The sequence below is a fragment of the Poecile atricapillus genome, chromosome 4, assembly GCF_030490865.1.
Source record: "Poecile atricapillus isolate bPoeAtr1 chromosome 4, bPoeAtr1.hap1, whole genome shotgun sequence".
NCBI lineage: Eukaryota > Metazoa > Chordata > Aves > Passeriformes > Paridae > Poecile > Poecile atricapillus.
In genome coordinates, this window is record NC_081252.1 from 32,610,427 (window position 1) to 32,627,567 (window position 17,141).

Below are 17,141 nucleotides of genomic sequence, written 5' to 3' on the forward strand. Positions count from 1 at the left end.
TGCGCCCAGCTCTGCAACACTCCAGGTAGGAGCCATTCTTCTGTCTCCTGTGCAGCTGGGTCACTCTGTGCCAGGGCTTCTGGCTGCTTTCTAGTGGGGAGGTTTGGGTAAAGTCTGTGTCCTGGGCTCTGATGCTTGTGATGCAACATACTGGTTCCTTCTGAGCTTGGCACTGGGCTCGAAGTGCTGTTGGAAAAGGGATGGAGTTGATCTCACTGCTCATAGTGGCCTAGATGTGGCTGAGTTGAGACTGCTGCAATCGCCTTGGTCAGGACCTAGGCTGCTGGAGATGCACTGTCTAGGAGGGACCAAGCCTTGTCACTTGTGGGGCCTTCCTAGGTCACTGGAGAGCTAGCAGAGGGTCTGGGCACCCTGGCTGCCTTCTGCAGGCAGTGCAAAGTCCCTTGTCTCCCCAGGGGCTTTCCACTGTGCAAGCGGAGCCATGTGTGTCGGGGCGGGAGAGCGCTGCGATGGGGTGCCACAGTGCCCTGACGGCTCGGATGAGATGGGCTGCTGGACCCCCACGCAGGAGTGTGCCCTGCGCTGTGACGCTGCCACCCGCTGCATCCCCAGGAGCTGGCTGTGTGATGGCCATGCTGACTGCCTGGACCACACCGATGAGCAGGGCTGTGGTAAGACCCTGGGGCTGGATGGGATGGACTGCTGTGGTTGCCTGCCCTACAGGTGGATGCACCAGGTTTCTTGTGGGTCCAGGAGCAGGCACTGCCCAGGGCAGAGGATGGGGGACAGTGTCCCTGCTGAGAGGATGGGGACAGTGCTCCTGCTCAGCCCTGGCCTTTGCCCACAGTGCTGAAGGAGTGTGGCCCAGCTGAGTTTTCCTGTCGGAGTGGGCAGTGCATGGCCCTGGCCCTGCGCTGTGATGGTGACCACGACTGCCAGGACGGCTCGGATGAGGAGGGCTGTGCCGTGCCCCGGCCGCTGCTCTGCCGTGAGGGTGAGGTGACGTGCTCCCACAGTGGGGAGTGTGTGCCAGAGGCCTGGCGCTGTGATGGTGCTGCTGACTGTGGGGATGGCTCAGACGAGCAGGTGAGTGGAGCAGTGGGGACACAGCCTGTCCCTACTCATGCCTGGGAGGGCAGGGGTAGCCTTTTTGACCCTCTGCCTTGCAGGGCTGCCCTTGGGAGGAAGAGCTGTGTGAGGACCGGCAGTGGGGTTGCTCCCATGGCCATGAGTGCATCCCTGATGTCTGGCGCTGTGATGGAGAGACTGACTGCACAGATGGCAGTGACGAGGCTGGCTGTGAGCAACACCTTTATTTTATTTCTCACCCAGGGGTGGTTGTTGGGTGCCCAGCACAGAGGGAGATGGGTATGTGTCTGTGCTGAGGTGAAGGGCCCCATATGCTGGTTGCCTATTCCCAGCAGCTGTGGTGGCTCCAGGTCCTGAGTAGCTGTTCTCCCTGCGGAAGCCAGTGGCCTTTAATATAGCCTGAAGTCAGGCTACTGGCACAGCTCTGAATGTGGCTGCAGTGAGCTCTGGGCAGCCTCTGGGAGCAGTTAAATCTGCCCCAAATGAGCAAAAGGAGCTGGTGGACGAGGCTCAGGGCAGCCTTCCCCGCATGTCCCTGCAGGCCACCCTGCTCCTTGCCAGAGTCACGAGTACCCCTGTGGGCTGGGGTCCTGCCTGAATGCATCCCTGGTGTGCAACGGCCGGCAGGACTGCGCGGATGGCTCAGACGAGGGGGGGAACTGCTCTGTGCCCTGCCAGCGGTCCTGCACTCATCTCTGCTACCCCTCGCCCCAGGGCCCTGTGAGTGCCAGCAGCCCTGGGGCAGGGGCTTATCATGCCGTGATGCCCTGCTTCAGCTGCAGAAGGGAGCCTCGTGTCCCCAGGGTGGGCAGCTGATGGTCCCTTTCCCCACAGCGGTGCTGGTGTGGCCCAGGCTATCGGCTTGCTGAGGATGGTCTGTCCTGCCAGGACATAGACGAGTGCACGGAGTGGGGCAAGGGAGCCTGCAGCCAGACATGCTTCAATGCCCCAGGGTCCTACAGCTGTGGCTGTCTCCCTGGCTACCTGCTGGAGCCCGACGGCCACTTCTGCAAACTCACTGGTAAGTCCCGGGGTGGCCAAGCTGTGCTGAGGATCCCTGGCCTTCTAAGATACACCAGGGGCTGCTGAGTACTTGTCCTCCTGTGTCTGATGCCCATGGGAAGCCTCATAGTCCTGTGAATGGCTGGTCAGAAAATCCATCTGCACTGAGAACATCCTGTGTGGTAGGGCTGAGTCTCAGCAAGCTCCAATGCCTGCAAGTGCTGTGTGTTCCTTGCCTGCATGTGCTGGGACCATGGGACCACTAGTGCTGAGCAGGGTCTGTATGGCTCTGTGTTGCCCCAGGACCAGAGCCCAAGTTGCTGGTGGCCGTGCAATCCGAGGTGTTGTCCTATGGCCTGCGGAGTGGGCATGAGGAGGTGGTGCTGGCCACTGACAAGGATCGCGTTGTCTTCTCACTTGACTATGACTTGGTGGAGAGGAAAGTCTTCTGGATGGATCTGGCCACAGAGAGCATCCGCTGGCAGGACCTTGGGAACTCGGGAAAGAAAGGCACACTGGTGAAAGGTGGGTTGTGACAACATGGAGTTAGCAGGGCTGGCTCCCGCACTGAACAGTCTCCAGGCTGCAGTGGGGTGCCAAGCTGTGATCCCTTAGGTGGAGGACTGCTGAGTGCTAGTGGGAGCAAGGTCAGGAGGAGCCAGAGCTCCTGGGATGGAGGGACCTGGGCTGGGAACATTATGCCAAAGGGCCGTGCAGCTGTCACCCCACAGAGATGCTGCCTCTTGGATACATTTCAGGTGTGAGATCAGACTGTATAGCAGTGGACTGGCTTGGGAGGAACCTGTACTGGACAGATGGGGTAGCAGGGCAGGTGCTGGCCACTCGCTTGGGGGCTGCCTGGCAAGGGATACCAGAGTACACTGTGGTGGTGGATGGAGACTTGGACCAGCCTCACTCTCTGGTGCTCCAGCCTCTGGCAGGGTAAGTCTCTGGGACAAGAGGACATGGGCATCCCCTTGCCATCCCTGCCCTGCCCCATTTTCCTCCATGAAGGAGGAAAGGATGGGAGAGGCAGGGGAAGAGGTGGAATGGCCCTCACATTGGTGCTGTGGGGACTGCATGACAGAGGAAGAAAGAGCCCAGACACCTGCCCCTGCATGGAGCTCTCAATACACCCATGATGAGAGGGGAAGCTCCAGGCTGCTTTTCTGGGCTGCCTTGGTGCTGGGATGGTGCTGTGTCAGGTCCATAGGCCTGCACCTCTCTTCCCACTAGGCTGATGTACTGGTCAGAGGTGGGGAGCCACTCACGGCTGATGGAGGCCAGTATGGATGGGAGTTGGCGGCACGTGCTGCTGGCCCAGGGACTGGGCTGGCCCACAGCACTGGCCCTCGACCTCCCCACCCAGAGGATCTTCTGGCTGGATGAGAAGCTGGGCAGTGTTGGTTCTGCACATCTGGATGGCAGCAGCGTGAAGGTGTGGTGGGGCACTGATGATGGGGCCCTGATGGGGACCAGGGTGAGCACTGACAGCTTCTCTGACAGGTCCTGAAGCTGCGCTGGGTCCAGAGCCCCTTTGCAGCAGCTGTGTGCGAGGGGCAGCTCTACTGGTCGGAGAGGAAGATGTGGTCTGTGCAGCAGGTGGACAAGGCCAGCGGCAAGAACAGGACTGTGCTGCTCAAACGGCACGGGCAGCCCCATGGACTCCAGGTACCTTCTTGGGAAGCCCCAAACCCTACTGTGCCAGCTCTGCTGATCTCCCATCCTGTTGTTGTCTGAGTGTGGAGGCACTGGGAGCTGTACCCCCATCCCAGTCTCTGTGGCCAAGTGTCTGGTCCCCTTGGAGCATCTCTGCCTCACCATCCTGCCCCGAGCTGGGCTGTGTGTGGGCCATGGGAGCAAGGTGTGGTGTCAGTCGTGCTCAGCTCTGCCGGCACGTGCTGACAGAGCTGAGGCTGAACCTGCTGTCCCACAGGTGATGCACCCAGCCCTGCACCCCACAGCCCCCAACCCCTGTGAGACACGTGGCTGCTCCCACCTGTGCCTGCTGAGCTCCAGGCACACTGGGCAGTGCCGCTGTCCTGCTGGGCTGGTGCTGGCCGCCAACGAGACCACCTGCCTGCCCGTCCATGATTCAGCCTTTGCCCTCCTGGTGTCACCGGCAGCTGTTACACAGGTACCATCCTCTGGAGCCAGCCCTGGGGGCTGCTGTTGTCACAGCTGACAGGGAAGAGGGGTTCCCATCTTAGTGCCGCCTCCTTCCTCCAGGTCTACCTGAGGGACTTGCCTGCATCCGCTGGATCCCAAGGGCTTCCCCCACACCGGGCCCTGCCTTTGGCCAAGGTGAGCCGCCTGACAGCCATCGACTATGCAGTGAAAGACAAGAGTTTGTATTTTGCAGAAGTGGGAGGCAATTCCATCGGACTGCTGCGCCTGAAGGACTGGGGACGGCTGTCCTGGAAGAAGGCAGTAGCTGTGGAGGGCACGGTGACATCCCTAGCTTTGGACTGGCTGAGTGGGAACCTTTACTGGATCGGGGGCCAGCCGCCCAGCATCCATGTGGCAGCTCCCAGGGGGCGGTGGGCCCTGGCACTACTCAGCGAGCGGCTGCAGGGCGCTGCCTGGCTGGCGCTGTGTCCTCGTGCTTCCACCATGTGCTTTGTCACGGCAGCTGGCAGCCATGGGCGTGGTGCCATGGTGGAGTGTGCGGCCATGGACGGCACTGGCCGCAGAGCGGTCTGGAGGAGAGCCCGGGCTCCCACTGGCCTTGCCTTTGGGGGTGCTGGCACCAGGCTCTACTGGGCAGAACACGGTGAGTGAGGACTGAGCCAGGGCACTGCAGTGGTGCAGGCACTCAGTCTGCAAAGCACGGCCTGGCACAGCCCTGAGGGGCAGCCCGGAGCCCTCTCTGTTGCCACACTGAAGCCTCTCCATCTGTGCCTTGCAGAGAGAGGTACCATCAGCAGTGTTGAGCTGGATGGATCCCGCTTCCGGGTGGTGCGGGAAGGGCTGCATGGTCTCTCGCTCTTTGCCATAGGAGAAGGCTTTCTGCTCTGGAGCACAACTTCAACCAATGGTAGGTCTGTTTGATGTGCTTTGCCCAGCTCCTCCTACTGCACTAGGACGCGAGGTTCCGACTTGTGCGGTAGGAGGGTGCAGGCTTGCCCTTCTGTGGCGTGAAGAGCAAGCTAGGGGACCCCCACCTCCCATCTCAAGCACCCTTGTGGGAGGAGGTGGAGCGGTGCTGACCCCGTGTGTCTCCAGGCTCCAGCAAGGTCTGGCACAGCCGGCTGGAGCAGGCTGAGAACTGGTGGTTCCCGATGGAGCAGGAGCTGGTAGCCATGAGGATTTACAGCCAGTTCTCACAGGAAGGTGGGTCTGGGACTGCCCCAGCCCAGGGTGTCTGTGGGGTTCAGCTGTGCCTTGTGGTGGCCGTGCTAACCAGCGCTGTTTTGGCAGGCACCAATGGCTGTGCAAAGAGCAATGGGGGCTGTGCTCAGCTCTGCCTGCCCAACCCTGCGGGGCGGCAGTGCCGCTGCTCTCCCGGGTACCACCTGGTGCACGGGGCAGCGTGTGCACTGGCACCACTTTGCCCTGCCCCGCTTCAGGCCTGCTCCGACCTCCAGAGCTGCATCTCCAGAGAGCAGGTCTGTGATGGGCGCCCTGACTGTGCCGACGGCTCCGACGAGTCTGACTGTGAGTGCCTGCCCACAGCCAGGGAGTCCTGGGCACAGGGCAGCCTGCCCAGTTGCCCCCAGTTTGGGAAGGGGGTCATACCTGAGTCTATGCTGATCTATGCCCATCCCTCCAGGCGCCTCAGTGAAGGTGGGGACGCAGGTCCCTGCAGTGGCACCATCAGAAATGTCCCACGTAGAACAGAAACCAGTCTCATCCATAGCAGCACCCCAGCCTCAGCAGCCCCTCCCCAGCCTATCTGCAGCCCCTGGCCCGCAGGAGCATGGAGAGCCCTTCGTGGTACCCCCCAGCACAGAGGAGGTGCTGGGGGCTGTGCCCTGCAGCAGCGAGACATGCAACCTGCGTGGGGACTGTGCCATTGAGGCTGGCCGAGTGACGTGCCACTGCGCCCTGGGCTATCGTGGTGACTACTGCGAGGAGGCCGAGGTGCAGCCCCTGGCAGGACCCATTGTCCTGGGGGTGGCTGTGCTCCTGCTGCTCGCTGCTGCTGCTGTGGGGGCCCTGGCCTACATGCGGAGGCGGGACAGGCGGAGGAGGTGAGCTCTGGGGCTGAGCTCGGCCAGGTACAACTGGGAACAGAGAGGCACAGAGTCTCCTTGCCCAGGGACAGTGTGGAGTCCTCATGCACTCCTGGGTTATACAGAAAGCTCCAGTCACCCCAGCAAGTTATTACCAGGGGTTGTGGCAGGACTTTGGGATCTGCCCCATCTCTAGAAGTTGGCTGTGCCATTCTCAGTGTACACTTTTCCCTCCCCAGGACTTCGAGCACTGCTTCCACTCGTGTGCTGACCTTGTACCACCGTGAAAGTGATCCAGAGGAAGAGGACGAGGAGGAGGAGGAAGAGCTTCCCCCCAAGAGTGATACATTTGTGAATGAAGCTTATGAAGGGAAAGAGGTGAGTAGCATCTGGAGCAGGCCCTGCTAGGGACCCCTCAGCCCCCCTGCAGTGCCCCATGGTGCCCATTCCTGAGGCAAGCTCTGCCCTCCTGCTGAAGGAGAGGGGCCAAGACCAAGGGTGCTTAGAGTCTGAGAGGGCTGTCCCACTTTGGCTGTGGCTGGACCCCCTGTGCTAAGGTGTGGGGTGGGCTTAGAGGTGTTAAGCTTGCCCCTGATACACCCATCTCTGATTTCTGCAGGAGCTGCCAGCCCTGCTGAGGAAAGGACCATCTCACAAGAACACCGTATTTTCATAAAGGAACATTGTGCAGCATCTCTTGTGCCATTGTGGTTTGTGTGTGGGCTGGGAAGGGGAGATTGGTTTGCTCTTTCTAGATGTTTAAGACCTAGGGAACATAAGAATACAGACAAAAAACATTTGGGAGGTTTATCAGTAAGTCTCTGGGACTGTCCCTTGAGGACTGTCCCTCTGTAGCAAGGCTTTGCTTGCTGACCAGAGTGCTTTGGGCTCACCTGGTATAAGAATCTGGCCAAATAACTCTACAAGGAAGCTCACTTGGCTCTTACCTTATAATGCAGGGGGCTGAGAAAGATTTCATAGTGCAGTTCTGACCTCCTGAGTGTCCCTTACAAACCAGTGAGACCAGTTTTGCCGCCTCACACCAAGCTACTTTTGAAAGGGGAAATAAATGCTATTTTTTTCTCTGTGATCTTCCTCCCCCCACCCTCCCTACTGCACCCTGAAGTGGCTGTGCTCAAGGAAGCAGAAATCTCTTCTAGATCTGATTTTGACCATGGAGGGGGAAAGTCCTTTGGGAAAATGCTATAAAAGCTAGCTCTGCCCTTTTAACAAACCTTTCCTCCCTGCTTAAGGCAAAACACAGGGAAGTCGGGTGAGCCCTGCCCACTGGCTCTCAGCCCAACCTGCCTGGCAGAAAGCCCATAACCATCCCACAGCACAAACCCATGGCTTTGCATTTATTTCGCTGTTTGCACGGTCCTGAGCTGAGCAGAGACATGAGACAGGTGCTCCCCTCCCCTACTGCGAGCTCTGAAGGTTACACGCTTCTGACCTGTCTGCTCCCATGTGAGCACATGGGAGCAACAAAGCTGTCTCTGCCCAAGCTGCTGGGCACGGTACAGGAAGATGAGGTAAACGTGGTATGGAGGGACTGGAGCCACCTCTGGTCCTCAATCCAGCATGGCTTTGGCACAGTTGTAGATCCTGGAGCACAGCAGGCTTTTGACGAAGTTACATTACAAATATTCAAAACAGGTCCTTGGTCTTGTTTCCAGCCTGTTCAGAGGGGGCCCAGGAGAAGGGCATGGCTTGTAGTGGCAGGGGCCAGCACTGCTCTTGATGCCAGGGAGGTGACTGCTGTCCCAGTGCTGGGACTACAAGTCAGAGTCACAAGGTGGTCTGCTCCCCCAGTGCCGTCCATCTTGCTCATCCTCCAGCACATCCCAGGGATTGCTGTAAGCTCTGCTGGTGCACGACCCAGCCTCTGTCACAGGGGTGGGGGGCAATTTGGGAGCCCTGCGCTCCTTGCAGCAGTGATGGAAGCTGAGGGCGAGGGCCAGCCCTCCCAGGATCTCCAGACAGCTTCCCAAATAGCTCAGTACCAAGCTGTAGCCTACACTCAGCGTGCTGCCAGGCAGTGCAGGCAGTGCCCACAGCTCCTGCGTGTACCAGGAGCTGGGCACGAGGCTCATCAGCCCAGAGAGGAGCAGAACCAGCCCTGCCACGCCAGCCACCAGGTGCCGGGGCTCCGGCTGCCAGCAGCGAACACCCAGGGTAGCCACAACCAAGCCCACCAGGGTGACCACCAGCGAGGAGGGCATCAGCCCTTGGGCCACCCGCACGGGCACCTGCTCAAAGTAGCCCAGCTCGTCAGCCTGTCCGCAGAGGCGGTCATGGGTGCTCTGCCGCTCCCTGCATATGTCCCAAATGCCCTGCTCCCAGACGACGTCCATGGGCTGGCCAGGTACGAGGCTCACCTGCCTCCAGCTGGGTGCCAGCGTGCCCGTGAGTGTCAGCAGGAGCCCGCAGGGGCACAGCACCAGCCCCACGATCATCTCCGTCGGCGTCCGCATGCTGGGGCGGTGGGTGAAGCGGGCTCCAGAGGGCTCCCGCTGGCCCGAGGTCCGCGGGAGCTCCGGGGCTCGCTGGACAGGAGCTGTGGCACCGGTGCAGGCAGGGCGAGGGGTCCCCCGGCGGTGCCGGAGCTGTCCCGGCGGTGCCGGAGCTGTCCCGGCGGTCCCGGAGCTCTCCCGGAGCTGCCCCGGCGCTCCCGGAGCTCTCCCGGCGGGCAGCCCGCGGAGCCGCCCCAGCCCGGGCCGTGGTGAGGTGCGGGCAGGAGGCGGTGCCGGCAGGCGGAGCCGGCCCGGGCTGGGCTGGCCGGCACTGCCCTAGGGACAGCGCCTTCCAGAGCCGCCGGAGCTCCGGCCTCCGCTGTCCCCTAGCAGGTGGAGGGATGGGGACCGTGCCCGGGTTGCTGGGGAAGCATGGGACCCTCCTTCATTAACTGCATGCGAGCTTATTTTTCTATCAAATTAATTAACTAATTAATGAGAATAATTAAGATGAGGTGCTGGCAGATCTCAAAGTTGATAACTGGCTCAAGAGACCTCCCCATCTCCCTGTCCTTCAGGGAGAGCTGCTGAGCTTGGCCCTGCTCCTCCCGTCCCAGGCTGCCCTTAAAGGGCACCCGCAGACGCAGCAGCCTCGGTGGGCAGAGTCCCTGAGACGCCCACTGGGACAGGAACGGGAAAGCGCCACGTTTGAGAGCCCCAGTGTGAGATTTTGAGCCCCGCAAAGCACTGGTCTTGGGCCTCACCACATTTCCCTGAATTTCTACCGGTCACAGTGAGCCCAGGAGAGGGCAGCATCCTCTCTGGATCAATTTGGGATGAGCAGCGCCGGCTGAGCTGGAAGGCTGGCTGGCTGTGTGTGCCCCAGGGCACCTTTGCACTGCTGGCTCCTGGAGGGCTGGGTGGGTCTGTGCTGGACCAGCTGCTCCCGGCTTCCTTCCCCGTTCCTCCGTCCCACAGCTGTTTCCCTAAGCCCTGAAGCCCTTCAGCTCTGTGGGTGCCAGATAATTCTGGGGAGGGATTTTGAAGTTGTTGAAGACTGGATTTTAGTCCAGCTGGAAGGCAGGGGTGGGTTGGACTCAGGCAAAGGCTCATGTCCCCAGCCACGTCTGCAGAGCAGCCAGATGAGCACAGCTCCAGAACAGGAACACCTGGCTTTATTGTCCGCAGACAGTAGCTTGCTAAAACTTGGCACTCCTCGTCTGGGAATCTGAGCTAGGGGTTGCTGATTCCTTTCCTGTCCAATTAACTTCTGTAACTTTTACCCTACTCCAGCCACTGACTCTGTGCCAAGACACTCACTACTGTCCTGGGAGCTCTGTGTCCAACCAACACACCAAACGCTGCTGGCCTGATGTGTTTCCCGAGTCTGCCTTCTGCCATGGGATCCCTGCACAGGAGCAGGTGCTGCAACCCTGAAACCTTACAGTCCCAACTCTTTCGTGAGGCTGTATCTGGACACCTTTCCATCTGGACACCACGTGGAGGTTGGCTGCAAGATGTAGTGCTCCTGGGGCAGAGTGGGGCAGCGGGAAAGGGCTGTAGCAAGCTGGGTGGCACAGTGCCATGGATGAGGGCCTGCCCTTTGCCTCCCCCCAGCTCAGGAGGCTTTTACTAAGGTGACAAATCACAGCTTGGTGGCAGAGCTGTCAGGTTGCCCATGGACCAGCCAAGCCAAGCTGTGAGCAGGTGATAGCAAGCCCTGAGTCCTGCATGGCTGGCCAGGGCTTTTCTCCCCATCCCGGATGTGTGGGTGGGGCGTGTGCCAACCCTGACGGAAAGGGAGAAACTCTCCATTTTTTTGGATTTGCCCACATTTTACCCAGAAAGGCTAGGAAACCTGAGGCTAATGCCTACCCTGGGATTTGCAGTGCCTGCCTTAGGATCCCTCTATCTGCAGCACTTTCCTTTTTCTCTCATCTGTTCCTCCAGCAGTGCTGTGCCCCTCTCGCCCTTGCTCATGCAGGCTTGAGTCTGGGAGGTGGCCACTCCTTGGATCTTCAGCTGCGGTAGAAGCTGGGTGCCAGGAGTATCACAGTTGTGTACCAGGGTAGGTTTAAAAACCTGTGCCTTTCCAATTCATCAATAATGCCCAGGAGGATGCATGTGCCCTTTGGGCTGGTGCCCAGGCTCCTGACTGTGGGACAATGATAAGCAGATTAGGTGATGTGGCCCTGATGCTGGATGACCTTCCCTGAGTAAACTTGGGGAAGGAAATGGGATTAACAGAGCTGTTTCCCGTTGCCACAAAGTTATAGATTGTTCATTTCTTCCCTTTTACTTTCTAATGAGGTGGTATGAAAAGCAATTCAAAGAAGTGCCTGGCCCTTTCCAAGCTCTGGGGAAGCATTTAAAGCCATCTGGCCTCAGAGATAAAATGGTCTGGCTGAAACTGCCTTCCTTCCCACATTGCCCTAGCTACTGAGTGGGAAAAGCCACCTTACTTGGTGTTTCCTACTTTTCCAAGGCTGTGACTTAGTTTTCCCTACATTGTCATAGTCATCTCTTTAAGAATGTGATGGAAACTTTATCCAGGTCTGGCTGAGTTGGCTTGCATTTTATTACTATTTTTTAACACCCCATTGTAAATTGGAGGAGCAGCAGAAGGCCTTGAGCTAATTGGACCTGGAAAAGATCTAGGGCAGGATAATCAGAACTTGAGACTGATTCCAAGGAAGAATTAAAAAAACCAAAAAAACATGATGAAGTATTTCGTTGAGTTGCTTCTTCCAGCCTCAGATACCCTGCATCACTGAAGGCTGAGAATTAATTTGAGGCAATATTCCTGTGTTCAACCTGTTCCCTGCCTGTCTAGCTGTCTGCTTCCAGCCACTGGTGGTGATGGCACCCTAGACTGGACAAGTACTAGTGTCTCTTAGGTGACAGTGTGAGGTCAGTGCGGATAGGAGCAGTAGCTTTTGGGTTACCCCATTGTCACCCCAGTTGAGCAGAGTTTGCCTGATGCCAGCAATTGCCAAAGAGCACATGCACACAACAATCTCCACAGCTTCCTATGTGATCCATGGTCTGATCAGACTTCTAGGCCCAACTGAGCTTTCAAAATGTGTCTCTGGAGAGAAAAGCTTCCGTGCACGAAAGGTAGCTCTGCCCCTCTGTCATCAGCTGAGATCATGGCACTGAGACTTGGGGGCAGTGGGGTCCTTTACAAGGAGGTTACTCTGGCTCCCTTCCCTTCACAGCTGTGGGAGCAGGATCCTCAGCAGCAGCAGGATCTCTCAGCATCCTGTTTGCTGTGTGGGGAACAGTTGAGGCCAGGGTTGTTTAGCAGCTGGTAATTCCTGTTTACATCCCACTGACCCTGGGGCTTTGCCTGTGTCACATATGGCAAGGTGCCTCCATACCACCACGGTGCCTGCAAGTTATACTGTACCTGATTCCTTCTTGGATTCAAAGTGGGCTCAGCCAATGCTGGACACCAAGCCACAAGGCTGCCAGGTCTGTGGACGTGGCAAATGGCAGCACATGTGCTGTGCCACCCTGGGTTGCCCTGTGACTGGCAGGAGCCAGCAGGCACAATACTTGACCCTGGCTGTATACAATTTGTCCTCTCTCTCACCTGAGGAGAACTCACTTCGCAGAGTGTGGCAGTCCCCTGTGTCTTGCCTGATGCAGGACATGGGAACTGGCTGAGAACCACGCCCATGCAGGCAGGACCTGCACTTAGGGGGCTGCAACTTCCTCTGCTCTAGACACTTAAGTAGCTCCACTATCCATCTGTGTTTGCCTTTCAGTTAAAACCCTAAAGCCCTGCAGGCTGGGAGCAAAGCACGATGGCTCAAACAGCCCATGCTGTGCTTTTTAGCATTAGACCTGGCTGTCTAAGCCTCCCCTCAGTCTGCATCCCAAAGGAAAACTTCCTTAGCCAGGTGTCCAGGCAGAATGATTTTGTTCTGGCCATTAAATTTTGCTGCCTTTTCTTCTAGCATTTCCCATGGGGCAATTTCTAAGAGTGCAAACTGAGGGTTCTCCTTGCTCTCAAGCCATGGCCCCTGCAGCATGTGAGTGCAACTGGAACACGCTCTGCATTGTGCAAACAGCTGCAGTTGCAATGGGCCCAGCTCCCAGCTTCCTCCCTGGACACACACACTGCTGTCTTTGTGCCTGCTGGGAGGCCAAGGATGAGCCTCAGGCAGGACAGGGTCTGTGATCCCCCTGGCTGGTTGAATGGGGAAGAGAGATCTGTGTGTGCTGCCCAGAGCGCAGACAGCAGTGGTCAGCATCCATCAGGCAACTCCATGCCCCAGCTACCCAGCCTTTGTGGTGGCGTTTCCACAAACAGATTTATTTGCCTTCCACTTGCCCATTAACCTGCCCCCCTCCCAGGCTGACCATGGTGGTACAGCAGCCCTGAGGATGCACTCTAGAGGGGTTATCAGAGAACAGGGATGTGTTGGGCATTAAAGGGCTTGCAAACACCCATACTGGCATGTCTCACTCCCAGTGAGTCACTGGGACCCAGTAGTGGCTTAATATACCTGTGGACATTGCAGTTTTGGCTGGTTCCCCTGCTCAAAATGTGAGGGAGCTGCAATTTGGGGTCAGCATCCTGTAATGCCTGCAGGGAACAGCAAATCCATCAGTGAGCACTGAGGCTGTTCCTGCTCTCTTTCTGCAGCCCAGCTGTGAGTCTGAACACTATTCAGACTGGATCCTGGGAATGAGTTGTTGAAAGCTTTATTAGATGCCCCCCAGTTATTCACTCATCCATTAATCTCCCTCACTTTCTAAACTGCTGCACTTGGACTTGCCAGATTGCCCAGTGCTGCTTTCAGTTCTGAGAATGATGATACTAAATGCATTTTTGCAGCTATATCTATTTTTTTCTGACTCAGTCCTGAAATGGTTGAGAGTAGCTTAGACATGAAGCTCTTGTGCTGTTTTGGAGGTGCAGAGCGGAATAAGAGAGCAGTTAAAGCTGTGTCTGCCTGTGGAAACTGCATGTTTGTCCAGATTCTGGGCCACAGATCTTGCAAGCTAAAGGGCAAAGCTAATGCTTGTGGGTGCACAGCATGTTGCAACTGGCAAGGCAAAAGCAGCGCTCCATGATGGAGGTTCATCTCGTTACACTGTAAATGTGACTCATCTGCATGGACTTTGATCTCCCATTGGGCTGAAACGCCCAAAACCAAAGCGCAGATGGCTTATGCATGTGCCTTTACGTATTTGCTGGGAGTTTGGTCAGCTTTGTGAGCCAAAGCACTGGACATATGGCCAAGGCCACAGTAGAAAAGACCTGCTTAAACCTTTCCCCTTGAGAAAGCCCTGGGTGGGAGACAGCTGTGCCCTGTGCCTGTTCTGGAGGCTGAGAAATTGTGAAACTTCTAGTCTATAGCAATTTATTCTAATAGTTGTGGATGGACAGATAGCTGCATCTTGCTCCCATGTTATTGCATTGAGTTACAGAATGTTTTGGGTTGGAAGAAACCTTAAAGATAATCTACTTTCAATCTTCCCCACCACAGGTAGGAACCTTTTACACTAGATCAGGTTGCCCAAAACCCCATCTAATTTCAACACTTTCAGGGATGAGGTATTCACCAGTTCTCTGGGCAAACCGCTTCAGTGACTCACCACCCTCACAGCATAGAATCATAGAATATCCTGAGTTGAAAGGCAACCACAAGGATTATCCAGTTCAGCTACTGCCCTTGCACAGAACAGCCCCAAGAATCATACCATGTGCCTGAGAGCATTGTCCAAACACTTCTTGAACTTTGGCAGGCTTGGTGCTTTGACCCCTTCCCTGTAAAGAATTTCTTCCTAATATGTAATCTAAATCTACACTCTTCCAGTGTAAAATCATTAACACCTTCTACCACTACATTCTCTTGTAAAATATTCCTTGACAACTTTCCTGTAGACCCCTTTAGATACTGGAAGCTGCTGTAAGGTCTCCCCAGAGTTCTCTCTTCTCCAGGCTGAGCAACCCCAGCTCTCTTCACCTGTCTTCAAAAGAGAGATGCTGCAGCCCCCTGATCATCTTTGTGAGCTTCCTCTGGACTTGCTCCAACAGGTCCATGTCCCTGTCATGCTGGAGGTCCCAGAGCAGGATGCAGCACTCCAGGTAGGGTCTCACCAAAGAGGAGTAGAGGCACAGAATCCCCTCCCTTCCCCTGCTGCCCACACTGCTTCAAATATAGCCCAGGACAAGTTTGCTTTCTGGGCTGCAAGGACACATTGAAGATCATGTTCAGCTCTTTGTCCACCAAAATCCCCAAGCCTGTCTCCTCTGTGCTGCTCTCAATCTATTCTCTACCCAGCCTGTATCTGTGTTTGGGATTGCCCCAGCTCAACTGCCGGATCTTGCACTTAGCCTAGTTGAACAGCTCAGGCCTGCCCAGATCTCTCTGGATGGCATCCCTACCCTCCAGAATGTTGACCACATCACACAGCTTGTTGTCCTCAGCCAGCTTGCTGAGAATGCACCTGATCTCACTGTCCCGGTCACTGACAAAGACATTAAACAGCTCTGGCCCCAGCCAAGACCACTTAACACCACTCCTCACTGGTCTCCACTTGGACATTGAACAGATGACCACAGGTATTTTAGTGCCACCATCCAGCCAATTCCTGCTCCACTGAGTTGTCCATCTGCCAAATCCCCATCTCTCCAGTTTAGAGACAACTATGTTTCATGGGACAGCGTCAAATGCTTTGCACAAGTCTGAGCAGATGATGTGAGTTGCTCTTCCCTTACACCAGTGCTGTAACCCTCTCATAGAAGACCTCTAAATTTGTCAGGCACAATTTGCCCTTATTGAAGCCATGTTGACTGTCACCAATCACCTAATTATTTTCCATGTGCCTGAGCACAGTTTCCAGGAGGATCTGCTTCATGAGCTTGCTGGGCACCAAGGTGACACTGAGAGGTTTGCAGTTACCTGTGTCTTTCTTAGTTCCTTTTTTAAAAAATGCTTCCCTGTTCCCAGTCAGTGGGTGCTTCACCAGACTGCCATGACTTCTCAAATATAGATAGATAGAGACTTAGCCACTTCTGCCAGTTCCCTCTGGACCCACAGATGTATATCATAAGGTCCCATGGACTTGTGCAACTTTAGGTTTCTGAGATGATCTCAAACCATTTCTCCTACAACAAAAAGTTCCTCATTCTCCCAATCCCTGCCTTTGCCTTCTGCAAGTAGGTTGATGTGGCTGGAGCACTTGGCAGTGAAGACTGAGGCAAAAAAATCATTGAGCACCTCAGCCTTCTTATCTCCTGGGTAATCAAGTCTCCTCTTCTCCCTTTCATTACTGGTGTATTTGTGCAAGCTCTTCTTGTTGCCCTTGATGCCCTGGTCAGGTTTAATTCTGTCAGGGTGGGCAGTTCCTAACCTGATCTCTGTCTGCAATTTATCTGTGTTCCTCCCAGGCTACTTGGCTACATGAAGATTTAAATTGGTCCAGGAGCTCCATGTTCATTCACATGGGCCTCCTGGCGTTTTTGCCAGTCTTTCTCTTCATTGGGATGCATTGCTCTGGAGCTTGTGGGAGGTCATCCTTGAATACTAGACATCTTTCTGTCCCTCTTCCCTTCAGGCCTCTACAAAGCAGATTCCTGAAGAGGCCAAAGTCTGTTGTGGCCAAGACGTAGGACCCAGTATTTGGCCTTCTCATACTTCAGCCCCTCCATCCAGAGCCTTTCTACCAGCAGATCCCACATCCCATTCTCTCCTTGGGGTGGATTGATCCAATTTCAAAGTGTTTTATACCTGACTTGTGTTGAATTTCATCTGGATTATGTAAAATTCTGTCTTTGCCAGGTCTTTAAGGTTGTCTGATGGATTCTGGTATTCCTGTGGCCTTGTTTTCTTTAACATTATCCACAATATTTCTAAGACAGTATATCATGACTTCTAACCCACAGTATGGAAGCAATGAATAGTATGAAAGCCAGGGCCATTTTCATGTGGTTCCCTTCTGTATATGTCTTTCTAGTCTGACTGTAAGTCAGGAATAGCTCTTGTCACCAGATCGAGGTGCTTTATTTGCTCTAATTGTACATCCATCTTTCATCTGGATGGTATTTCCCTTTCTGACAAGAAGCCTGAATGGGATAACACAAAGTCCTTTATGGAGGTCAAAATTTTCACATCTGCTGCTTATCCTTTATCTGCCAGATCTTTGAGAGAGAAAATTTAAATGGTTTGGTATAAAATAGTTCTTAAGAAATTGCAGTTATTTGCTTCTCAGTCTCCATACTAGCTCCTTGGTCCCTCTGAACTAATCCTTTGTGTCAATTTTCTAGACATTGAATTATGGATCTCTAACTTGACTTCAAGCCTTTTAAACAGAATGCTGTGCTCATTCTGTGCCATTTCCTTGTTTCCACTCCAGATCTTGGAGAGTATGGCTTGGGAACTGGAGACAGCTCCTCCTCTGATAATTAGTGTTGCTGTAGCTCATACACATTTCACCTGTCTGA

At 55.4% G+C, this 17,141-nt stretch overlaps 2 protein-coding genes across 2 annotated transcripts; one reads left to right on the forward strand and one right to left on the reverse strand.

The window, feature by feature from the left end:
* The first annotated feature begins 835 nt into the window (after positions 1–835).
* Positions 836–1,936, forward strand: LOC131578486 (low-density lipoprotein receptor-related protein 8-like). The gene is made up of 3 exons (XM_058837193.1): positions 836–1,047; positions 1,131–1,260; positions 1,885–1,936. Exons 1-3 carry the CDS (start codon positions 859–861, stop codon positions 1,917–1,919), a joined length of 354 nt encoding a protein of 117 aa, XP_058693176.1. The 5' UTR covers positions 836–858; the 3' UTR covers positions 1,920–1,936.
* Positions 1,937–7,362: 5,426 nt separating this feature from the next.
* Positions 7,363–8,895, reverse strand: CLDN23 (claudin 23). The gene has a single exon (XM_058838227.1). It carries the CDS (start codon positions 8,699–8,701, stop codon positions 8,003–8,005), a length of 699 nt encoding a protein of 232 aa, XP_058694210.1. The 5' UTR covers positions 8,702–8,895; the 3' UTR covers positions 7,363–8,002.
* Between the last annotated feature and the right edge of the window lie 8,246 nt (positions 8,896–17,141).